The sequence below is a fragment of the Thamnophis sirtalis genome, unplaced genomic scaffold, assembly GCF_051295495.1.
Source record: "Thamnophis sirtalis isolate CommonGarterSnake01/CBP01778 unplaced genomic scaffold, rThaSir2_p1.2 scaffold_11, whole genome shotgun sequence".
Classification (NCBI taxonomy): Eukaryota; Metazoa; Chordata; class Lepidosauria; order Squamata; family Natricidae; genus Thamnophis; species Thamnophis sirtalis.
The window spans coordinates 22,591,724-22,617,870 of NW_028261391.1; the positions used below are offsets into that span (position 1 = coordinate 22,591,724).

Here is a 26,147-nt window from a genome sequence, read left to right on the forward strand (position 1 = left end):
AATACTTACGGTACAGTGGCCTCAATGCTCTCTCTGAATGCTACTTTAGGCTTTCCAGTCACACAAGGACAACCGTATTCTCTTTCCATTCTCTAAGCACAAAGGACACAAAGTTTTTGTTGATTTAAACGTACTACCAAATACATACATCTTGACTAAACAGCCTAATTTAATGCCATTAAAGCATTAGAATCCCAACAATGCTATCATTGAAACAAATGCAAGCCAAAATTGGGGAGGCAAAAGATACGATTTCTCTCTAAATAGAATATCATATGTAACAGATGCAGCATTGCCTCCTAATGTGTACGTTTTTTCTTTAATAAAAATGCATCGCTCCAAATGCTTCAAAAATGAAAAGCAATAGCATTTAGACTTATATACCATTTCACAGCACTTTGCAGCCCTCCCTAAGTGGTTTACAGAGTCAGCATATAGCACCCAGCAATCTGGGTCCTCATTTTACCGACCTCGAAAGTATGGAAGGCTGAGTCAACCTTGAGCAGGCCAGATATTGTAATAGAAGAAACTGCTAGCTGAATGATTTAGTTGGTATGGTGATATAGAACCTGTAACTGTACTAGGTTCCAACGGGCCAAATTAAATGTTTTTGTCAAGTGACAATAGCACCATTCCCAGTGTAAACTTAATACTCACCTGAGCATAGATTTCCAGGTGTAGTTCTCCCATTCCTGAAACAATTGTCTCTTTGCTCTCCGTGTCAAAATAGACTCGGAAAGTGGGATCTTCTCTTACAAAACGATTAATGCCTTTTGCAAACCTGTCATCGTTCTAAAAGGAGAGAGAATATTTATTCAATGTATATGGTTACCTTATCAAAGCGACTCAAAGTGCTATATAGTAGTTTAAAAACATAGTTTAAAAAGTCCCACAACCAAATTCACTAACAGTAGTGCAACAAAAGTCAAGCAGGAAACACACAGGTGTTTCACAAATTGCCCTGCTGAGAAAATATTAAAACCGATCATGCTTTTCTGAAAGTCATCAGGGTGAGGGCCAAACAAACCTTGCAGGGAATGCTGTTCCAAATTTAGGTCCAGTTGCCTCCTGAGAAAAGTACCTCTGGGACTTGTGACCAGGATTTGCAGCTTCCTGCTGGCTTCCCCATTGTTTCTCCTAGTCACGTGAGGTCCTCACTTAAGGAACTCTGTTCCTCCCATAATGACAGCAATAGGGACTGCCCAGATTGATGTTGCTAAGCAATGTGATCACATAATGTTGTGCTTTATGACTTCACTGCTTGGTGATAGAAATTTCACTTGCAGTTACCATTGTTAAGCAAGGACAATCTATAGCAGAAAAAGAGCTTCCGGGCTGATGTTTCAATTACTGTATTTTTCAGAGTATAAGATGAGTATAAGATGTAGCCCACCCCACCAACAAAAGAGGCTGAAAATTTGAGTGCGTGAATGTAACATTTTTGAAGTTGTTTTTCAGCCCTAATGAAGCTGTAACGAGTGAAGTGTGCTTTGCTTGCTTTTCTCATTGCTGCTCCCTCCGACGTTCAGCTGTGCTTTAGAAGCTGTTTTTTTTATCCCCAACCAGGCAATAAAAAGTGTGCGCGCGCTCAAAATCAGCGAATTTATGTGCTGAAGCTGACCAGACTAAGGATGATGAATACCTGGTAGGCAGAATTCCCTCCCGCCCCCCATTTTCCTCCCCAAAACTAAGGTGTGTCTCATACTCTGAAAAATACGGTACATTTTAATACATAAGTGCCACCATACTCTTGCTTACTACTATCAAAAAGCCCCAATCAGATCACACATAATTTATTCCACTAATTTTGTTTTGTTTTTTACTTCCGATCCCTACCTTGTTGACTGGTTTCATTGTTACAGAAACAACAGGATCAGGTACATGAATAGGTTCCTATAAAGAGAATCCATAGAAACAATTTCTTAATATAAATTTTCTAGAAGTCATCACTGCTATTAGACAAGTCTTTCCAAATATTAAAAACAAATTAAAAGCCTTTATAAGATAAACATGCATTTTCTTGAATATATTTCATACCCATTATATTATACTAGTAGGCTACAGCTTTAGAATATCACTGTATTGTCTTCCTGCATTTCCTATAATTCAAAACGCCCAGTGTTAAGATCCTTATTATTACAGGATTATGTAATGTTTGAAGAGTTGGGCTTGATGATTCTATATAGTTATCAGAAACAATAGGGCTAATTATTTTTATCCATGCTTTGGGAAAGTTAAGGTGCAAGGTTTCTAAGATACAAACTGCTCCAGCTCCAAATATTATATAACTCCTTAAAACATGAAATCATGCTGCTGAAATTCAACTATTTTGGTGATGTGCTTTGAGGTTCTACCCCACTTGCATTACAGGATTAAATCTGAAGACTTCGGGGAGGGGAAAATGGGAAAATCTAATGTAATAGACACCGAAAGCTGTCAATTATGACATGCATGAATAGACTGGATGATTTTAGGCTACCAGTTTACAGTTGGCCATGAATGTGTCTGAACACACCTACTGTCTTCTCTCTGTCTTCAATATGCCTATCCACTGGCTGCTACTAACATTTGAGGCTTGCTTGGAACTTGTATTCACCAACAACCAACTAAATTTAAAAGTAGCCAACAATTTATTTCAGGACTGTTCATTAACAAGGACAAAAGTTGTATCTTAAAACAAGTCTGTGGCAGTCGTTGGAGAAATAAATAGGGCATGGAAATTTGCAGAATCTGGGACATTCGTGACTAACTATCCGTTTTGTTGCAAATCTGTAGCATATATGAGTTAATGATGAAATTACTGTTATATATATATATATATATATTCAAGAACTAAATATAGAACAATGCTTGCAGCTAGAAAACGATATTCATCCTTTTGCCTCCACCTTTGTTGTAATTACAGCTGTGCAACTTATTGGTTAGTTTGTCAATGAAAAAGCTGTTTGTCACTGAATATTTTTCATACAAGCCTGCCTTAATTAAAATGTATAAAATAAATCACATATCTAAAAGTTGACAAGACTTCAATTTTTTCACCGTATAAAAGTATATCTGCAGCATGCCACACCTTTCATATTATTCTATTGCAATTAATTGAACACAATGTTTAATAGGCAAGACAACCTCTTCAAATGAAAGCTGAAATATAAGAACTTCATGCACCACATTTTGAGACATATGATAGAAATATTAGACCTGAGAGAAACATTTACACTATATTGCCAAAAGTATTTGCTCACCCATCCAAATAATCAGAATCAGTTGTGAGCGAATACTTTTGGCAATATAGTGTATATAATTTTGTTTCTTAGGCTCAGTGGGATGGCATCATCTGGCCAATTTGGCTGTCACAGTATGTCAAGAGAAGCTGAGCAAGATAGGACATGGCCATATTTGGACATCAGATTGTTAATAAAAAAAATCCCAAGGCTACAGTGGATACCTGAACGTTAAACAAAATTAGCGGAAGAAGATAATAGCAAACCACTCTTGTTGCTATGAAAGTTACAGGGACATAATGTAGTCACAAAATCACTGGGAATTAAACTCAACTCATTGGAAATGTTCATTTTTACACTATTGCGACAGTTGGGATTAACTCAACATGCTGGTAACAGGGGAAAGTTTAAGAGCATTCAATTGTTATCAGATATGGATTAACCTGTGTCAGTGATGTTTATTTACTGGAATTAAGTTAAGGCTTGGGAAGAGGGAGAAATGAGACACTGGGAGCATACTCCAGGATTTTACTTCCCAACTTCCTTCATTGCATAGCGAAAGCTAAAAACAAGGCTAAGAATAATAGAATAAGCAGAATAATTACTCACTCCCACTGTCACAAGGAGCTCAGAGAAAACTCTCAAGCCTCTTTCCAAATCTTGGGAGTGTTTTCTGAAGCAGCCTATCCAAACACTTTCCTTTTAGAGAAAGTCATATTACCCTATATATAAGCAAGGTTTACATTTATCTATATATTTACCTTATTGAGTTATATCCTACTTTTTCTCCTGGAACTCACTAAGGCAGTAGTCCTCAACCTTGTGGGCACCAGGGACTGATTCCATGGTAAGAGGTTTTTTCCGTGGACCGGAAGGGGCATTGTTTCGGGTGCTGCCTGCATCCTGTGGGCAGAGCTTTGCTTGTTTTTGCGGCCTGGTTTCTGGCATGCCATGGCCCAGTGCCGGTCCACAAACTGGGGGTTGGAGACTCCTGCAATAAGGAACTTCCTCCTTCTCTAACAACAACTCTATGAGTGGTTAGACATCCAGTGAGTTTCCTTGAGTGAAAGTGAATTTGAATGTAGGTCTCTTTAGTCCTAATTAAATACTTTAATATCTATACACTATTATGACTGTTTTAAGACAAAGGCACAAGAAAGAGTCACTGCATGATTTGTTTCTTCTTATTCCTACTTGACCAGAATGCAGAACTACTTTTTCTATAAGCTTAATATATTTATGCCTTGTGTTTTTAAAAACTTGTATATAGCAGGCTAATATATTGATAGATAAATGCACATACACAAATGTGTGTATGTTTTGGACTAAGGAAGGAAAGACACACATCCACCACACACACAATTTGAAATGTTCAAAATCTCTCTTGAAAAATTTACATTTATAGATAGAGGAAAATTGGGATCATATTTTTAAGACTTAAAACAAACAAATTCTGCAATACTCCGGCTAACAACTTACCATAGAAAAGTCAATATTTTCTTTCTCTGTGAATGTATCTCCACTAGCACAATCAATGCCAAAAACTGCACAGATATCCCCTGCATAAACCTCGTCCACATCCTAGTAAAATAAAACAATGTTTTAGATACCTATAATAGTCGGCATGTGGCATGAAATGGTGCTGGCAAAGTATAACATTAATAAACAGATTATATATATGCACTAATTTTAGTGAATATATATACACTTACATAATTCAAAATGAAATAAAATTTCAGAATTTCAAATTCATTTACATAGGTAAGTGTATTGTTTCTCAAGAACAATGAAACAGTGTACTGCTATATCGGAGAATCTGCATGATTTTGGCTAGTGGGTACATTATGCATTTTGAAATCCTGTTATGGGCCATCTTAGAAAGCATTTGACATGGGGAGATGGTGGCCTGATCACAAACTGGCTGCCATGTATCTTCAGCCAATCATAAATGATCTGTTTATCAGCAGAAAATCTGAGAAGATTGAAAAAAATGGCAAGCAGTTCCCAACAAAGTGAAAAAATAATTGTTTACACAAGGAAAACAATTTCAAGGAAAGGTTAATTACCATCCCGAATTCATGATACAAAGTCTTCAAGATAAACTAAGTTAAGAGAGACTCCAACTCTGTAACATATTAGGGGTTATATTTGTACTTCTAAAAGTATAAGATTCTTTTTAAATTTACGTTGACACTCCTTTATCCACATACATCTTATTTCTCTTTTCTTTTTTTTCCTTGTAAATGCCCAACAATTTATATGAAAATGGTCTTGCATTCTAACAGATGTATGCTATTTCTTGAAAAATGTTCCGTTTATTTGATGTGCAAAGAGAATGGGAGTCACAAAGAAGAGAATGGGGCGAGTGCATTGGCACAGATCAGGGTTGGGGAAAGCATAGGACACAACAGAACAAGCCAGATGATAATTCTTCAAGGGATCACACTCTTAGATAGGCAACTTCTCCATATTTTGGAGACTGGACAGTGGAACAGACTCTCTTGGAGAGTGAGGAACTCCCCTTGAAAAAAAGAGGACAATCACCGATGAAGCATCAACTGATTTTCTAGAGCAGTAGGAAGCTATGTTAAATAAATAAACTCTTGCCAACTCTCTGAGGAATCATTTCCTCTTCCTCCTCCTCTATTCAGCTGAGAAAGTGTATCTGAATCATTCCTCTCCATGGAGAACATCTGAGGCATAAAAAGGCAACTATGCAAATTAGAGCAAAAGAATTTTACACCCCACACAATGTACATAATATACAGCTTCCTTTGTGTTTTCACATTTTGGAATCTCTTTTGCCTACACTATATATGTAAAATATTATTTACACTGGGAAACAGCTTAGAAAGAGGTGTTCTTCCTTTTGATCAGAACCAAAACAAAGGTGGAGGAGACAACCAAGGGAAAGCCAAGTTGTTCTCATCCTTCAGGGCACTTGCTGTTCATTACTCTATGACAGAAGTGACCAGAGGAGAAACTGAGAACAGAATATTCCACATATTAAATGTAAGTTGAGACACCACTGTGCAGGTAAGGGACTCATCTCTTCAATATCCTTGCTTTGATACAGACTCAATGCAACAGCATCCTGAGTTACTTCTGCTTATTAAAGAGGAGAGTTCACTTGCTGAAAAAAAGGGCTGCATAAATTGGAAATGGCACCTCACTCACCTCCAGCTTGTCTGCATGCATGCGGGCAAATCTTTGTACCCGTGTTTTCTTCTGAGTCCTGGTGTTATAGATATAACTACCTTTCTTTAGCATCCCTTGATAAACGCGAACATATGTCAGCTGCCCAAAACGCCCAGCCTGGAAGTAGCAAAAACCAAAAAGCTCAGAAGGCAGAAAAAAATTGTAAGACTTTCGTTCAAAACAATGTAATGTATCCTTCAACATCTACTAAGTGTAACAGCCACACTGATTTTCATAGAGGAGATACCTTTCTGATAATTGCATATTTTATTTTATTAAATTAAAATATAAACTTACCTCAAGTTTAAATGCCAGGCCCAAAAATGGCAGGGAATCATCTCTGGAATAACCTAGCAAAACCTTGGATTTTTCTGGATTATCCCTTCAAGCAAAATAAAATTCGGTTTAAATGCCAATATTTTAAAAGTATTTATCAATCTGTTATTGTTGCGAAGTTTTAACATACATAGCAACTTAATGCACATTATCACAAGCTATGAAGACCTGTGTAAGATAAAGAATTAGCATTTGAGCAGTATGTAGCTTGGACTATCAGGTTCTGTGGAGTTGGACAATAGTAGATTAAGAGAACTGGAGATGGTATGGAAAAAGCACTGTCAACAGACCCCAATTATTCTGGTGTCTGACAGATTCTGCATTTGAAAGAACTGTGAAAAACTATAAAGCCAGTGTTCTTCTCAAAACAATGTCTTCATTTTATGCACATCTACAAGCGCTTTATGTAGTAATTCATAGAAAGAAAAGCAACGCAGGAGGTTTAATGTAATCTACTCTCTTGGCCAATGATGAACGATTATAAAATGCTTCATCTATACTAGCTAACATTACAACAGCAGATGATATGACTAGGTTGTGCAATGCTTTTGATTTGATTCAGAAGGGCTGCTTCAAATCATACAGGAAATACAGCACCTGCCTGTCACTCCTTAAAGTAGTGGCATCTGTTTCCAGGAGGGTATGGCTCAGTGATGGGTTCCGGATCCCTTTGCAACCAGTACAGTGCAACGGGGCCGGGCGCCCACCACATGAACGTGTGCAGCAAGCATGTACATGTGTGTAGCAAGCGCGCACATGCGTACTTTACCACCTGCAACACCTCCGCAACGCTACAGCTGCTCCGCAGAGCGTCGCACAAGCACCATGTGCCTGCGTGGAAGCCCCGAAAACTTCAAATACTGGTAAGGAGCATGGCGGGCGAGTTGGCCCTCCAGAGCACCGTACCAGAAAGGTTCCTGGTGCTCCCAGCAGGCACCGGTATGCCTGTACTGGGGTGTACCAGTCGTAATCCACCATTGGTATGGCTTCAGTAGAAGTCACAATGTGTTGCTTTAATGAGTCAGAGTGGTGTTGCATTTATCTTCCCACACATTCTGGGGCCACTTTGAAGTTTCACTCAACATCATGCTTTAAATCTGGATCTGCCACAATAGTAGTGGATCTCATTTAAAAAAAAACAAAAAAAAACATGGTGACAAATTTAGCCTCTCCTTATTACCTGTTAAACAATCCAAGTCATATCCTGTATCTATAGGCAAGAAATTTTGCAAACTACAGATCTAAGGATATCTCTCGTGTTTTATGTTCAATAGAAAGAGGGAGAACTATAGATACTACAGTACTGAGTGGAACTTCAGACTCTTAACCTTTTTTCTTAGTCTTTGAGCAGCTGGTGGAGTCAAGATCATGCCCTCCTTTCAATTTGTAGGCATTTCTCAGGGTAGGATGTTCTATAAAGATGCCTGGGATATCAAAAAAATGACCATGTCTCTATGCCAAGGAAAATGATTTTGTGAAATAAAGAATTGGAATAAACGATTCTATGCCATGGATTTCTCAGAACCTAAGAAAATAGACAGTGTTTTATAAAACATTACTAGCTCCAAACATCTGTGCATTTCTTCATTATCAGGAAAATGGTTAATTTCCTTATTCATCAAATGTCGTAACACCGACTTGAAATTTAGTGCAGCTTTTCCCAAAATTTGAGTAGGAAAATAGTTTTATATGTATGAATATCAATGATAACGGCGTGATATATTTTAGTTTAAGCAATATTAATAGCCTAATCCTGGATGAAAGCAAACTGTGTTATGTAGTTTCTAACTATCATCTCCGAAGTGCAGTGGTATATAGCCATTGCCGATGATGTTTTTTTTGTTTAGGAAAAGGTCTGTAAAAATTAGATAAGCTTTCCATAATCTGGTGCTCTCCCAGATGACCTAGAATTACAAATTCCCAGATTCCCAACCATGCAATCCCATCTGAAGGGGAACCATATCAAGTAATATATATCCATTCATTCTTAGTACTTACTCCTGGTTCAATAATGCATAATTCTGCACTTCTGATGGATTTGGAAGATAGGCCAGAACAGCATCCAATAGTGGTTGTACCCCTTTATTCTTCAGAGCACTTCCAAGCAGCACAGGTGTGAAGGTCTTACTGAGTGTTGCTCTTCTTACTGCAAGCTAGGAAGTATCACAACATTTATACTTCGTTATTAACAATTGTTTGCATCCACTTGTCCTACCAAATCAAAAATCTGAATCTTGGCATATGAAAAATATAGCACAGATGTTGCTATGGTTGGCAATAAGTTATTTATCTTTTAAATTGGGCATATGTTCATTAAAAAAAAAAAACTTTCCTGAGGTGTTTCCCCTCGCCCCACCCCCCCATTTCTCAAGATGTAGCTACATCTATTCCAGTGGTGGGTTGCAAATCCCATTCCAACTGGTATGGTTGGAACAGGGCCGGCAGCGTCCTCATGGACGCACGCACCACGCACATGTGTCTTAGCACCTCTGCAATGCTCCACAACTCTCCAGCTGCTCCGTGGAGCGTCGCGCAGGTGCTGTACGCGCCATGTGCCTGCGCGGAAGCGCAAAAGCCTTTAAACACCGTTAAGGAGCACGGGCAGGCGGGTGGGCCCTCCGGAGCACTGTACCAGAATGGTACCCGGTGCTCCGGACTGGCTCCGGTACACCCGAACCGGGGAGTACCGCCTGCAACCCACCACTGGTCTATTCAGAATACACTTACTATCCTTTTCTTCTTCTTGATGGAATTGCCTTTGGATAGTACAGGTAGTCCTCGACTTAAAACAGTTCATTTAGTGACCGTTCAAAGTTACAACGGCACTGGAAAAAAATGACTTTTGACCGTTTTTCACACTTATGACCTTTGTAGCATCCCCCTGATCCTGTGATCAAAATTTAAATGTTTGGCACTTGATTTATACTTATGACCGTTGCTGTGTCCCAAGATCACGTGATCCCTTTTTGCAATATTTTGACAAGCAAAGTCAATGGGGATGCCTGATTCACTTTAACCGTTTTACTAACTTATCGGCTGTGGTGATTCGCTTAACAACTGTGACAAGAAAGGTCATAAAATGTGGGGCAAAACTCCCTTGAAGAAATGGTTCACTTAACAACATAAATTTTGGGCTCAATTGCGGTCATAAATCGAGGACTACCTGTAATAGGAAAATCTGATTAAAGATGGGGTGAAGGATTAAAAAAACATAGTAAACAAAAAGAAGTTCTGTACAGGAGTTCTAGGCTTCAATAAGTTGAACAGAGGACTGAGAGAATAATAAAAGTTGAAGAATGAGCTCAGCTTCAGCTCAGAACATTGCTGGAGCCATGAACGTAGCAACTGAGGGGATGTGGGGTTTAGAGCAAGATATCCTTTCTTAATGGCCTATGATATAAAGGAGGCTGAAATGAAGCAAGAGTCAAATCAGAAACTCAAAATCGTACCCACTGAATCTAGGCTTGTTCAGTCCTATGATTTGATACTGTTTATCAATCATGGGAGCCAATGATTCATATCTGGAGTTGGAGAAGGAAGATTCTGAAAGTGAGCATTTTAAAGGCCTCAAAATATAAAGCCTTGTCAAGCTTCTCCTGACAGCTTGGTGGGAACCAATTAAACAGGAACACAAGAAATTAAGAGTTTTTGGTAGATATTTCATTTTGTTGAAAGGCTAAGAAGTTACTACAAAAAATTTCCAACGACTCCAGTATATCAAATTGAAGACCGATTTATGGTGAAATCAATGTTAAGATTCTTGCATCTCTCTGCTGCATAAACATTGTAGGCCTCTCTTTCAAATAGGAGTCTTGATTTTTCACTTGTCTCTTGTTCGGATAACAGATATATCAGATATCAGTTGTTTTCCTCTTACCAGGAGACCTAACTGTCCAGGATAAATTCTTAAATTTCAAACCTCTTTTTGCCCCTTGCGTAGAATATCTACGACAGAGACAGTTCTCCAAACTAGAAAAATCTGTTCCATCAGTTTCAACTTCCCATCCTTACCCTTATACTTGGACAAATTATTTTTGTTACCTTCCTTCTCAGGGTGTGGCACAATAGCCAGAGTTTCATTACAGGAACAAATTATATAATATGAACACAAAGCCAGCAATTTAATCATTTGACATTTAATAAACAAGGAGAGCTTGAGTCTTGATGACTAAGTGGCCATGTTACTTTCCACGCAGTAATGCAGAATTGTTTCTACTACTTCTTCATATGATCTCATATCTTATTATTTTCCAAATTTGGTCTATAGCCCTGAAAATTCCTGCTCAGCTTTTTTAGATCAGCCAAAATTGTTTTAGTGCTGCCACCTCCTGTGGGGCTTGCTAAAAATAAACTTCCAGCAAGTTTCACCCAAAAAGTAATCTAGATCACCTAGCTGGCTGCCACAGTGTAAATATTAATCACTGTGAACAAATTAGCTCAAAGAAGCCCAATCTTTGGTCTTTCTCAAATCTATTAAACAATGTAAAATCAGCTAGATGTGGTATATGCTGTGTTGGGGAAGACCCAAGTATTTATCATCCACTAAGCAGGAAAACATAGATGACTATAATACTTCAAAACTCAGGCTATAATAATGTACACTTTTATTTTAATAAACTGACCTGAAAGAAATATCTGCATAAAATAAGAAATGCTCCTGTTCTGAAAAACAATCTTAAGTTACCTTCCCATAGCCTACCATTCTATGATGCTATTTATAAATACAGCACAAACAATTTTGCTTTGATTTTATTGCAAGCATTGTAAGACGTGTGAATGTGGAAGTCTTATTACAGCACCCAGGTAACACGAGTAGACACAAACAGCATGAAGCCATAGCAAAATGTTTGTTATCTCTAGCTGCCAAGAGGAACAATCCTGCTAAAGGTTTCATCTGGAAAGGAAGATGAGACATATGGTACTATTCAGGCCATAGCTGTGCTAAAAGTAGCAAGGATCAGGTGATGAAAAGGCTGCATTTAAATAAAGGAGAGCAATTACTAGTCAGAGCTGAAAATAAGACTAGATAAGAAGTTTTAATTACATAATGTCAAGTTTCAAGTTTAGGGTTACCACCACAAAATCTGCAATGGCAATGCTGGAAAGTAGGAAGCAGAAAATGGTATCCTTTTTACTTACTTTCCTTCTGAAAAATGCCTACATGCTGAAGAATAGTAGAACCACTTATTTTATACCAATACTAGACAATTTCAATTTTTCCCCCAGTCTTGCAGCTCCTTGGTGTTTTCCTATTTAATTATTTCATTCTTAACTGGCAGTTCAATGTTCTTTGCAATGTGAAAATTGACAGGCATTTACTGATCCCATGCTTAGAACTGAAATGATGTAATTCACAAATTTATATAATCCTGTGAATTTACAAAATGGCCTGAGTTTGTAGCAAAACTGATATTTGAGTGAACCCATTTTCCTTCTAAATCCACAGGCATCTAGCCTCCATAAAATCATTTAAACTCTTTTTAATGTAATCTAAGCAAAACATCAATTTCTGTCTTTGTGATTACAAATTCTATAAGCTAGTTGTGCATTATGTGAAAAACCAAAATATGTTTAAAATTGAAATAGGCTAAAGATCATTCATCCTAGTTTTAGTTTTGCATAGATGAAAAGGCATAAGTAATTTAGTGAGTGGGGTGAACATGTGGACAGTTTCCAAATTAAGATGAAAGACTTCAGTCCATTGAAGATGTTACTGAATTTAGGTAGTTACTTTAACAATAAAATATTTAAGAACAACCTGTACATATTTCGGCTGGATTTTCAAAGTATTCAAATATAGAAGTACTCAAAGTTTAGTAAATCTCAACTGAGGTGGAGATTCCAAATTAATTCTCCAACCGAAATCCTGGAGTATAATACAACCTTGGGACCAAATGATTATGTAAGAACACTTAACATGGATCTTAACCTTTTAATTGTCACATAAGACACAGGATCTAGCAGCAAACTGAATAACCAATAGCATGCAACAGTTTCCCAGACTATAAGTCATCAAATTCTAAGAAGGATAACAGGAGATGACTTCCAAATACCAGAGCCTGTATTTTCCAGGCTCATCAAGTCTTCAAGCCAAATCAGTGCTAAACTGAGTGAGTTCAGCTGTGGTGACACAGTTTCCATTTACACTACTCAATTTATACATTAGAGGAAGCAATTAAAACCTGCAATAAAATAGTCTTTCAGCAGAACAGTATGCATTTTCTGGGAAACAACTATCAATAGTTAACTCCCAATATCACATCTCTACTCATTAGACAGGAAAGCAAGACTGGAAATGATGACCTCTAAGTTCTGTCACAACCTTGTCTATCACACTAAACAGCTGGTTTCCTTTAGGCAGCTTTCTTACCCTCCAGTCATTGGCAGCTATTAATGACTGGTTGCAAAAGATTAATGCTTCCGTGGATAGCAGGAAAGGGTCATGAGAAAGATATTGCAGACACATATACTTTCTAATGTTGCAATTTAGTTCAGCTCTTAAAAGTAATAAAATACAATACTTCTACATTCGAAGTAGTAAAAAATGAATGCTAGCTGCACCAACCTCCTACAGTATCTTGTGAAGTGTTAATACCATTTTATAATGCTTTGATAAAACTACTCTTGGAATACTGCATCCAGTTTTGGTCACTACAATGTAAAAAAATGTTGGGACTCTAGAAAGAGTGCAGAGAAGAGCAACACAGAGGATTAGGGGACTGGAGGCTAAAACATATGAAGAACGGTTGTAGGAACTGGGTATGTCTAGTTTAATGAAAAGAAGGACTAGGGGTGACATGATAGCAGTGTTCCAATATCTCAGGGATTGCGACAAAGAAGAGGGAGTCAAGCTATTCTCCAAAGCACCTGGGAGCAGGATAAGAAGCAATGGATGGAAACTTAGAACTTAGAACTAAGAAGAAATTTTCTGACAGTCAAAACAATCAGTGGAAAAATTTGCCTCCAGAAGCTGCAAATGCAACTGAAAGTTTTTAAGAAGAGATTGGATAACCATTTGCCTGAAAAGGTACAGGGCTTCCTGCCTGAACAGAGGATTGGACTAGAAAACCTCCAAGGTCCCTTCCAACTCTGTTATTCTGTTCTGTTATTTATTGCAGTATTAAAAGTCAGTAGTCATAACTTTCTGCTAAAATTTTCCAGAATTTTAAAACTTCTCATATATATATATCCCCTTACAATTAACCTGCAAGAAAAGTGTTAAACTTGGAAAATTTAACTTTCAAACATCAATCCAGTCATGTTTCCTCTTGCTGCTTGAGCAATTCACGTTCTAACTCAGCAACCTTAATTTATAGCTGAAACTAAGTCAGATAATTATTTACTCAATATAAATAAATGAAGCAGATTAAACTGCGAGTGGCAGGTACAGCATGCCAACAGAGCACAGAAATAAACTGCAGCATCTATATGGAATATCACTGGGCATGACCAACATTTATGCAACAACTTATTAGCATCATATTGCATTAATATTTTTGTCTATGAGTGGAAATTTAGAATGGTGGGAACTGGAAAGGTGACTCAGTGGCTAGGACGCTGAGCTTGTCAATCAGAAAGGCCAGCAGTTCGGTGGTTCGAATCCCTAGTACCGCGTAACAGAATGAGCTCCAGTTACTTGTCCCAGCTTCTGTCAACCTAACAGTTCAAAAGCATGTAAGTGCTTTTCAAGTAGAAAAATAGGGACCACCTTTGGTGGAAAGGTAACAGCGTTCTGTGCGCCTTTGGCATTTAGTCATGCCAGCCATGAGACGCCTTCGGGTAGCGCTGGCTCTTCCGATTTGAAATGGAGATGAGCACCACCCCCTAGAGTTGGGAATGACTAGCATATATGTGCGAGGGGAACCTTTACCTTATACAACTGGAAAGAGGGGTATCTGACTGAAATTTTAATTGGTAATCAAAAGACATGCCTGGATTCCACCACAATAATACCGGCAGCTGTTGCTCTGAGTACTATACAATTTCACATATTTTTAGGACAGGCTGCCACAAAACAACAACAACAACAACAACCCACCACTGACTTTTAGAAATTTAAAAGAATATTTTTAAAACGCTTATGTTTTTGTGAACACTCTAGGCTCTACTCCAAAGCAAATGAATTTCTCAAGCCTGAGCATTGGTATACAAATCTTATAGTTCTCTATTCAAAATATGCATTTGGTGTAGGTGGTCTAGTACTGTCATAAGAAATCCGAGGAGCAAAGCTGAAGTCCTTGTCAGCCTTGACATTTTGAAGATACTTGGATTGAATCTGGGCCTGGCTGCAGGTAATCCATGATCTCCATCCAATCCAATCCAATCTGATTCTTTATTTACAATCAGAGATCAGCAATACACAAAACCAAATAAAATCCAACAATTCAAAGAAAGATTGTCCCACTATATTAAGTATTAGTTGTTCCCTTATTTTAACTGCTTTGGTTATTGTGTAGGTGGTTTAAGTCAGACAGTAAAAGATGGGTGTATAATAGTCCTTTCTCTCCGATACTTAATAAAAGATTTTGATGTCCTTTGAAGATAATTCTCAAAGTTACAATAAAGGAGGACATGTTAAATTTTGATTGATCTCTCTGTAATCCTAAGAGCAAGAGTGCCGAGTTATACTTGCCAAATAATAGCAGGGAATTGAAGGATGTTATGCCTGGCCCTGAATGCATCCAATTTCAAAGTCCCAGGTGTAATTCAACACCGTCCCTGTAGATAGTAAGTATTCTGGCTCTCCACTCTATGTAAAAATATAACTTAGTCCAGACATAACTCAAACATACCCACATTTTCCTTCCTTCTCCTCCTCCTGTCAATTTTGCTTCATAACAATTTGCTTCTGCCTGGTGAAGAGTGCTTAGAAACTCAATGATTTTTTAAATGGTTAGGTATTGTTATATGGATTACTACTACCTCTAGTCTTCTGTTTCAAGGTTAAGAAAACTGCCACTGTTTAAGTTTTTTGTTTACCTTTGTTTTAAAAAAGGAACCTTTTTCTAAATGGCTGAAATATCCAGCAGCAGAGACCCAGGAAAAGTTCACTGTCAGAGTATCTATCATTTCCCCAAAACTTTATGTCACTACTTTATTTGAGTGCCTATGTGTTGATTCAAATATTATTGAGGCTAAGAAAATAACAAATACTACAAATACTCAAATCGCTCTATGTTATCAGTGTTTTGGAAAGCATTAAATTTAAGTAAATTGTAGAGTATGAAATAATTTTTACCCTTCTTCTTCGATGATTCCTATGAAAGTATCTATTTTGTTTTCCTTCTGTCTATGCATAAGGCTGCTCTACGCTAATAGTAGAAATACTTACTCCAAAGGCCTTTACTAAGTTTTTGAAAAAGAAAAGAACGATTAAATTCTCTTACTTTCAAATCAGACACTGTTGGGATTTTCTCTTCAAGAAAAAGCTCTCCAAGTTTTTCATCACTGTTTGCGACACATTCAATCAGTTCCTGCCGGCGATCTGAGGACTCTGCTCTGAACTCAGGAGGGATATCATCGTATTTAACAATCTGGCTGCAGAAACAGAAAAAAATAAAAAAGGTCATCAATATTCAGCTTCAACTATACAATCTGGTATTTTGGACAGCTGGCTTGAAAAGATAGCAGCACACATACCGATAAGTTTTAATTTTCACTTTCATTTAATTTTTCCAGTTTAAGAAACCCCAGCCCTATGAATATGATTTTATAAATTTCCAACTATTCAAATCTACAGCTATACAACCTTTGGTGATTTTATCTAAAGGAAATGAACAGGAAGCTTTAGATCTACAAACTAATTTCTGCATGCTCCAGCTGCTCTGCTCTTCTGATTCCCTGCAGCTTTTTTGTTAGCCAGTAAAAAGAAATCATTATTGAGTACCCAAATCCAGTATTTTATCAGTAAGACATCACAGACCGTGAAGCCAATGTGGACGCAATGCACCAATCTATTATTAAAACATCTAGAACATGGGATAATCTACTTTCTCGTCCAATTTCTCACTTTTCCAAAGATAAATGGATTAAGGCTTAGATTAAAAGGCATCAAGCTATATAATGAGCCATGACTAGGTCCATATCCGTCTTTTAAGAATGAAGAATCTGGAATTATTTGTTTTTGCTAAACAAGGTTTACTGCATTGTTGAGATCTTTAATTACTGAAGTTTACTTCTAGAAGTAAAACTCTACCTGAAGGACATGAAACATGTCCCTTACATTAGGAAATTTTAGCACTTTACCCAAAGTCACCATCGAAGTATATGGCCTTTTCTTCAATTAAATCAATAACTCCTCTGAGTTGCCCTTCCAGTCCCATGGGAATCTGAATAAAAGCAGCATTCTGCTTCAGCTTGGTTCTGTAAAAATTAAAAATATATACAATTTCTATACAGACCACAATGATAAATAGTCACAAAGTCTATTTCTCCCCTTATGAGCCCATTTAGCCTGGAAGAATGATTGTGGATTTCTGTAAAAATAATAAAGTTGAAAATGAAAGCACTAGAGATAATATCTGAGCTCTCCATCATGACTTGTTCTCTAGGTTTTGACTGCAGCTGAGCAATCTCTTTGGTACAATTCTGTTTATTTGACATGAATTAAGAATCTGAGATATATACAATACAATGTAATAGCAGAGTTGGAAGGGACCTTGGAAGTCTTCTAGTCCAACCCCCTGCCTAGGCAGGAAACCCTATACTGTTTCAGACAAATGGCTATCCAACATCTTAAAGACTTCCAGTGTTGAGGAAGAGACATGCACAAATCTAGGAAGAGACATGCACAAATGATAAGACTTTTATTTTAAAACTGAAACAAGATATATTTACATTCTTCAATTTACATACTTCAGTGTAAATATCTGCAAAATTCTTGACAGATAAAACATTCTAAATGTTTCCCTATATTATTCAGAAAAACATAATCGCCTGTTAGTGGAATTGTAAGAGTCAGATGAGCAAATACTACTATTACTATTAAATTTGTACACTGCCCAATTCTCAACAAGTTTCAAACAATGCAACCATCACAGGTCAAATCATGGCTGATAAATTTAGAATGTTTTCCTTATGATTTTATGGTATTTATATCAGGCGATCATCAGCAATCTTATTTCACACAGTCTTGGCAGAACTAGAGAAACTGTATATTTATATTCATAGGGAAGTTCTAGTCTCAGAGACACAATTTTGTCCAGCTGACTTCATAAAAGGAACAAATGACTGCATTTGGTGATCATTAATTCAGAATGATTATCTAATTACAAGATTTAGAGTGAAATTAAGCAGCTGGCTTTAAGGGTCTTTTTCATATTTTATAGTGAAATTATTTATATACAATAATGAGGAAATCATTTCTGTATCAACTTACAATAGCCTTGATACGAATTGGCAGGGATTTCTATTTTATCTACTAACATTTTGAGAAGGCAGCTCACAAGTTAGGTGACAGATAGGTGGGATGCATTTAAATTGAGAAGTTCCTACCTTAATTGTTGTATGGCTCTGTTTGGATTGGCACCCATGCGATCCAATTTATTGATAAAGGTCAAGAACGGAACATTGTATCGCTTCATTTGTTTGTTGACCGTCATTGTCTGGCACTGAACTCCTCCAACAGCACACAGCACGAGAATGGCCCCATCAAGAACTCTGAGTGATCTTTCCACTTCAATTGTGAAATCAACATGCCCTATAAGTGAAATAATTGTATATACAAAATTCAAACCACCTTAAGATTCACTGCTGTTACTGAATTCACGCCACGTTTTTTTTAATGGTTTTCAGAAATGCTAAGCTTTGCTGGCTGAGGAACTCTGGGAGTTGAAGTCCACAAGTCTTAAAGTTGCCAAGGTTGGAGACCACTGGTCTAGACCACAACTCTTACATTCTCAGCCGGCAGTTTAGAGGACATCAGAGTGGGAGAGGTTGCTGAATGACATGATGACCATGCAAGTCTATCACAATCAGGCTTTCTGTGACTGATGAGCCAGGCAATACAAAACTGAAATGAATATGAACATGGCTAATCCAATTTCCACTTTATATATTTAGAAGTATTCTGCTTAAAAAGCAAGTATAGTGTGAAGTTTCATACTGCCAATCCTATTTGCGAATCAGTTGTAAAAAAAATCACAAACTAGATTTGCACGTTATCCAATAGGCTTTTTTTTTACAGCAAATAGAAATGAAACGTGGGTAAATATGGTATGAAATGACAACGCTACCTGGGGTATCAATTATGTTAATATTTATGTCTTTCCACAATGTGTATGTAGCAGCAGACTGAATAGTGATCCCTCTCTGTCGTTCCAATTCCATGGAATCCATCACCGCACCGATCCCATCTTTCCCCTTTACCTAATAGGAAAGAAAGCAAATCAATATATCTGCATATGCACAGCTATCCTTTTATTTAGAATAAAGCTGTTGAAAGTCACTTACTTTAGCCCTACTTTGATTTTTCAGATCAAAATCTAATACTAAACACAAGAGAAAGGGAGAGAGGGAGGTTTTTAAAAAAATAATAAAAGAGAATTGTTTTTAAATGATTATTTAAAATGACACAAATTAATGAAGAATTCACGTCTGATTTTAAGCTAACAAAAAACTGTGGTACAATGATAATATCAGCTTTGATATACATCCCCAAAATACCTATATGTCTAAATGGGGACTAAGCCAATTAAGCTTGAAACTTTCATACATTTATTCATAATGGCCAGATTATTAATAGGAAATGGATAATGTATAATTCAAGCCACATACACTGAATTGGTCTTGCAAGTAAACAGGTCATTAGTGTTACTATTTCTAGACAGCCTGGATAGTCTTGCCTGAAGTTCAGATGCCCTCAAAACATTTTTTCCCCTGCAAAGTCAATCTTTTCAGCTCATTCTTGAAGTTGGGTATAAACTTCAATTTAAATGAAAAAAGAATACCCAGAGACAATTAAATGCACCCCATTCTCGTATTTTCAGATAGTAACAATTTTCTATTATAGTGTAAAATTCTTTGGATTTTTAGAATTTTTGCCTGTCACTGAATTCAAAGCTTTATGTGGGTTCCACAGACATATGGAATGAATCTATGTGAATAACAGGATCAAAATTTGATGCCTGTTTCATTTATTTCATAAGCAGCCTCCAAAATGTAATCTGCAAATCATCTTCTACATTCAGTGAGCAGCCTATCCCAATATTGTATGTTCCCCATGTTGCACTGCTTCAATTCAATAGCAACTGAAAATTTTCTAACATAAAATACAAAATGTGTTGAAGTGCTGCTACACATCTATGCAATTATGATCTGGGCCTTTTGAAAAACAAAATAGAATTTGTACTTTTTTCATCCATTTTCCTATAAATGTTATCATCTACACTTCAGTTTTAACTGGTACCCAAATGGGATGATAGTTACCCACTGAAGCAGCAAAGCAGCCCAATATCATATTAACTCTGTCTTCATATTTGACACTTGAAAGAGATCATGAATGCAATGTTTGGTTTCTACCAGATTTAAAAATATCCCATGCAGCTTCTCTTCTCTCAAATTCTACTTCTGATTCATTTGTACAAAGAAAATTTTCTCCAGCACTCTAGAGATCCACATAATAAGCATCAAACTTCATAAACAATGATTTGCACACATAGGTGTTATTTTCACCCAGGAATTTCAGAAGATGGAGCCATAAATACTGGTTATAGCCAAGGGGACAGAGACCCGTGGATATTGCTGTGGGGTTCTGACTTCTTGGATAGCCTCATATGATATCCCTATAATGATTCCGATAGGCAACCATGCTTGGAAAGATTCATTCTTGTTCATAATCTTCTCCATTTAAGTCTATAGCCCTGACTCGATTAATAGAGTCCCAGAGTTTCAGATATTATTTATTATCCACCTTTGTTATATTTTTAATAATATAGGATCAACTATTGCCACCTATATGTTCTGTTTGTTTCATGCCCCCTGCATGCATGTCATCTTACATTTTACACAGTGTTCCTGGAAGTTGACAATTAAACAGAAAAAATGAAATTACAGAATGCCAATCCTCCCCATTGGTACCAATGTATTCATAAATACCTCATGCATTTCTGCTATCTTTCCTGTGTAAAATAGAATACGTTCCGTTAATGTAGTCTTTCCCGAATCAATATGCGCAGAAATGCCTATGTTCCGAATTCTTTCATTGGGAAAAATTCCTGAAGAACACCATCTGCAGCTGTATAGCATGAGCTGGGGAAAAAGCATGAGCTTGAGCAATAATGTAATATATATTAAATGCAAAATAGGATTCACATACATTTTTAATGTAATAACCTATTCAGTGGTTCTGGTATGACAGCTCCCACTGTTACAATGAATAAAACTAATAGTTTAATTGGAGTTAGGGTTGGGCAAGAAATTAATATACTATCATTCATTCATTCATTCATTCATTCAATCAATCAATTTCTATAGCTGTCCATTATAGTCAATGACTCTGAATGGCTTACAATTCAAAAAATTCATTATAATTAAAAATACTAAAAATATTTTAAAATGTTAAAAACATCCAGATTAAACATACATAGGAGCAAGATACTTGGCCTGTTAGCAATACAGCCAGGATTTATTTTTAATACTTATACCGGTAATCATCAAGTAAATTTTATAAATTTCATAAACATTTTATAAGATTTTTTCACTGAAAAAGAAAATAAATTTAAAATCTGCATTTTAGTGGGAAGGATGAAATTGCTGAATTTTGTGTTATTACTAAAATTTATATTTTTGAAGGCTGTTACTCTCATATTTTCCGCACAACTCTTCTGGATCAATATTTGCTCTTTGTAGTGACAACTGTGGAAAATCCTGTTGGCTTGTTCAGCCTAAAAGGAGCATGTTTTGATAGCAACTAAATTTTGTCTACACAATCTATTAGATTATTCATGTAACGAAAGAGTCCTATCTGAACACAAGCAAAGCAGGAATAATTTCTGGCAATGATCCCCGCTTTGCACGTCCAAGTCCCAAAAGATTTATGACTACCTTCAAATTTGTTCACAACATCCTGGAGGGCCTGTAATCTACAACTTGAGAATTTAGCTTAAGTGTAAAAGTTATTTTAAAAAGCATTTGGTAATTTACTGGTTGGTCTCAGCTACAGTAGCAATGGATACACCACTGAAAGGTCTGAAGGTCTTGAAAATGAATCATGAAAAAATGATTGTTAGTGTTTGACCTCAAGTTGACAGGCTTATTCAACTAACATACTGAATTAGAACTTGGACCCACTGAAATCAATGGGACAAATTAATCATGACTTATTACAGATATTACCATCTTTCCCTGAAAATAAGACAGGATCTTATTTTCTTTTGACCCCAAAAATAAGTGTTTGGTCTTATTTTTGGGGGAGATATTATTTTTGAGGTTCAGGAAGCTACGAGCGTGGTCACCTCATGGCTGCTGCTCTGTTGCAATATTTTCAAGGAGGGCTTATTTTCAGGGGAGGGTTTATTTTAGCGCATGCGCTCAAAAGCCCAATTGGGCTTATTATCCGGGGTGGTCCTATTTTCAGGGAAACAGGGAACATTAGGAACTATGCAGCCATATCCATTTTATAATTAAATATTTAAGAAGCTGTACAGTAGCTTGCTACCTTTTTTTATCTGAGCCCTGCTTCAAAGCTGTACCATAAAAAGAAGAGAGAATCTTACATGATATTGCATATAACCTGATTCTTTACTGTATAATATACTGTATACTGGGATAATAGTTAACATAAGCCTAAGAAGGGAACATTTCTAACCTCCTTTCAAATTATATGCAGGGAATATCATTGGAAGAAAACAGTCTCCTTCCTCTGATCAAAAGGAGATGTAATAGGCAAATATATACATATTCAAATCCAAGATGGATTTAAAAGGGGTTTTTTTTAGAGAAGAAAATTTCCTAGATTTTGACAATACAAAGCTCAAATCCTCTCTATAAGCTATACCTTGCATCAGCTGTCCAAACAGGGAGACATTAAAAGTGTGAGAATGATAGCAAAATATCATCTGTGTTAACAACAAAAAAGCATTAAGCAATGAAGATGTTCTTGCATTCTTATGTAGGGGTTAAAATATGCCAGTCCCATCTGCACTGAAGTACGTTCAGTTCACTTTTAATGGGGGAAGATAAAGAATTCATATTTGTATATATATTTAACAAATAATAAAAGATTAGAAAACAAATAACATTAAAAGGTTTGCCATAATGAAAGCTTTCATGGAATTGTGACCTACTTATCAGATTCATCCAATAATGGATTATGTACACTGAGTAAAAAAAGATTAATAGCCACCATATAGAACAAAAAATATATCCTGCTGAGCAACATTTGTTAAGAAACATTGCTAGTGGTAAAAGAGAAATTCAAAATTTAAAACTCTTCATTACGAATATGCTTCCAAGTTAATTTTGGATAGCAAAAAGTATTTTCAGGCACATGTGAGATTTAAATTGATTTTAAAAATCTGAATGTGTCATTTCAACCATTTCAGGCAATACTGTAACAACCATTCCTTACAAATCAAACACTGTGTGGCAAGAACTGTATGTTGCAACAATAAACAAAAGCCAACAAAGGTTAGCAAATAACTGTAAAGTAAAATTGAAGTTGCAAGTTCAAAGTTGCACTGAAAAAAGGTGAATAGCATAATTTAAGACTTCAGATAAGATCAATTTTAGAAGGTGAAATGGAAATGGTTAAAAGTATTTATTCAAACTAAGTTGCAAACTTATTGGTTAGTTTGGAACAATTCTTGCTCCAGAACTGGGGGGAACCATGACCTTTTAATATTGTGTAGCTAGGCCTTCTAGAGTTATACATTGTTCCATTCCTGTTTTTTCTTGTTTTAATCACTCAATTAGGCAGTATGTATTATCTATTATATAACAATGTACCTGACATGTTTGAATACTTTTAAATAATATATCTGGAATAGCTTACCTTCAGATACTCAAACTGCCTCTTCCTTAGTTATGCTTTCAAAGAACTGTTAAAACATGGCTCTTCCAAGAAACATTTAGGGATGAGATGGAAGACTTTTAATACTATGATCTGTTTTTGTAGGAACAGGATTTTATTGTATTTTAACTGCTCTATCAGCTGTGACTCCTTGATTGGAATAACTTATCAAATGTAGTAAATATATAATTTTGAATGACAACTGTAAGAAATGATCACCAACATTACCTGCAATTTTAGGCTTCAGCAATCAATTATATTTTCTGTACTGTAGTATATTTAGTCTTGTAGGAATTAATGGCATGTTTCATAAATATTCTCATGCTATTTACTTCATTTGCCACAAATAAATGCCAGATTAAATGCCAGAAGAGTTACAAAATCTATGCAAGAATATGTTTCTGAATATTTGTGCTTACTCTTTGTTTGCCTTCATAATATTTTTTTCTTGAAGATTCCTAAAATGATAAGAGTTTAGCTACAATTTGCTCAGTTATCTTTCCAAAGTTCATCATGAGTTTTCAGCATTCTGAATTTGCACAACTGTTGGCTGGACTTTAGGATTTGAAATTAAACATAACATTACCATTACCATTCAGAATCTATAACTCTCTTTTCAGAAAGAAACAAATTAGCTTAGCCTTCTTTAAGGTTAGAAGCTAAGATCTTTCAACTCAACTCGCATAACGCTTTGAAAGCAGATCAGTTACACATTTTAATCCTCCCCCCAGGTGAAAAAGATTCAATATCAATCCAATCTGATTCACTTTGTCTCCAATAACCCATCTCAAGTGGTTTAGTTTATCCTGCTTGACCAGGGGGCTGGACTAGAAGACCTCCAAGGTCCCTTCCAGCTCGATTCTGATTCTGATTCGATTCTGATTCTGATTCTAAGAGGCCTACAGCAGGCTGAGCATTACTGAGTATTCAGCTGCCGGGTTTTTAATCTATGGAATAGCTTTCTCGTAGCAAAGAGATTCTGCATTTAATGACAAATCAAGTTTCCCCGCGGAGCCTTTTAAACATTCTCCCCCCCCACCCCCACCCCACCGCCGCCAAACCAGGCGCACAAATGTAGGCACTTTTTCCCACTCAACCTGCAGCTGCTCAGGCTGCTCTGACTGACACCCCCCCCCCACTCCTACCTGTTGCCGAGGCAACGCCAAACCTAAGAGTCGCCGACACCTCAACATCGTGAAAGCGCCGCTACCTCTGCTTCTAGAAGTCACGCCGGGCACTACTCTTACAACTCCATTTCCGGTCTGAGCCGGGTAAATGCTTCCGGAGCATATGGTGCGGATCATAGAGTCACCTCCCAGTCCCGGGAGCCAGCTTCTAGAGCGCCCCCAAACACCTGAGAGGAAAAAAACGTTTCGAAGAGCTGATCAGGATCAGAGCCGAGCTGGAAGGGACCTTAGAGATCTTCTAGTCTAGCCCCCTGCTCAAGCAGGAGAAACTATGCCATTTCAGACAGGTTTGAGCTTAAACTGCCCAAGGAGCTGCTAATACACTTTTACAGAGGAATTATCATCTGCACCTCTATAACTCTCTGATTTGGTTCTGCAACCCAACAAGACAGACAGAGACTTCAGAGGATAATCAGAACTGCAGAAAAAAACAGTTACTACCAACCTGCCTTCCATTGAGGACCTGTACACTACACAAGTCAAAAAGAGGGCTGTGAAAATATTTACACACCCCTCACATCCTGGACATAAATTGTTTCAACTCCTACCCTCAAAACGATGCTATAGGGTACTGTACACTAAGACAACTAGACACAAGAACAGTTTTTCCCGAACGCCATCACTCTGCTAAACAAATAATTCTCTCACCACTGTTAAACTATTCACTAAGGCTGCATTACTATTATTATTAGTCTTCTCATCGTTCCTATCACTCATCTCATTCCACTTATGACTGCAGGATTGTAACTTTGTTGCGCCAAGGTGGCACAGTGGTTAAATGCAGCACTGCAGGCTACTGCTAGATCAGCAGGTCAGCGGTTCAAATCTCACCGGCTCAGGGTTGACTCAGCCTTCCATCCTTCCGAGGTGGGTAAAATGAGGACCCAGATTGTTGGGGGCAATATGCTGACTCTCTGTAAACCGCTTAGAGAGGCCTGAAAGGCCTATGAAGCAGTATATAAGTCTACTGCTATTGCTATTGCTATTGCTATTGCTTGTATTCTTACGATTTATACTGATATTGGTGGTTTCCTGATTGCTTATTTGTACCCTATGACTATCATTAAATGTTGTACCTTATGATTCTTGATGAATGTATCTTGTCTTTTTATGTACACTGAGAGCATATGCACCAAAGACAAACTCCTTGTGTGTCCAATCACACTTGGCCAATAAGGAATTCTATTCTATTCTATT

General features: G+C 37.0%; 1 protein-coding gene across 1 annotated transcript in view; it reads right to left on the reverse strand.

Moving 5' to 3' along the window:
- GFM1 (G elongation factor mitochondrial 1) overlaps positions 1-25,027 on the reverse strand; it is a 42,563-nt gene extending 17,536 nt beyond the window's left edge. Inside the window, exons 1-13 of the mRNA XM_014062488.2 lie at positions 24,909-25,027; positions 20,850-21,002; positions 18,989-19,121; positions 18,249-18,453; positions 17,001-17,117; positions 16,142-16,292; positions 8,754-8,908; positions 6,717-6,801; positions 6,399-6,536; positions 4,701-4,802; positions 1,837-1,893; positions 658-792; positions 10-92 (exon numbers count right to left, since the gene is read on the reverse strand). Of these exons, the coding sequence (XP_013917963.2) occupies positions 10-92; positions 658-792; positions 1,837-1,893; positions 4,701-4,802; positions 6,399-6,536; positions 6,717-6,801; positions 8,754-8,908; positions 16,142-16,292; positions 17,001-17,117; positions 18,249-18,453; positions 18,989-19,121; positions 20,850-21,002; positions 24,909-24,956 (1,562 nt within the window). The 5' untranslated portion in view covers positions 24,957-25,027. The remainder of the gene's footprint in view (positions 1-9; positions 93-657; positions 793-1,836; positions 1,894-4,700; positions 4,803-6,398; positions 6,537-6,716; positions 6,802-8,753; positions 8,909-16,141; positions 16,293-17,000; positions 17,118-18,248; positions 18,454-18,988; positions 19,122-20,849; positions 21,003-24,908) is intronic.
- Between the last annotated feature and the right edge of the window lie 1,120 nt (positions 25,028-26,147).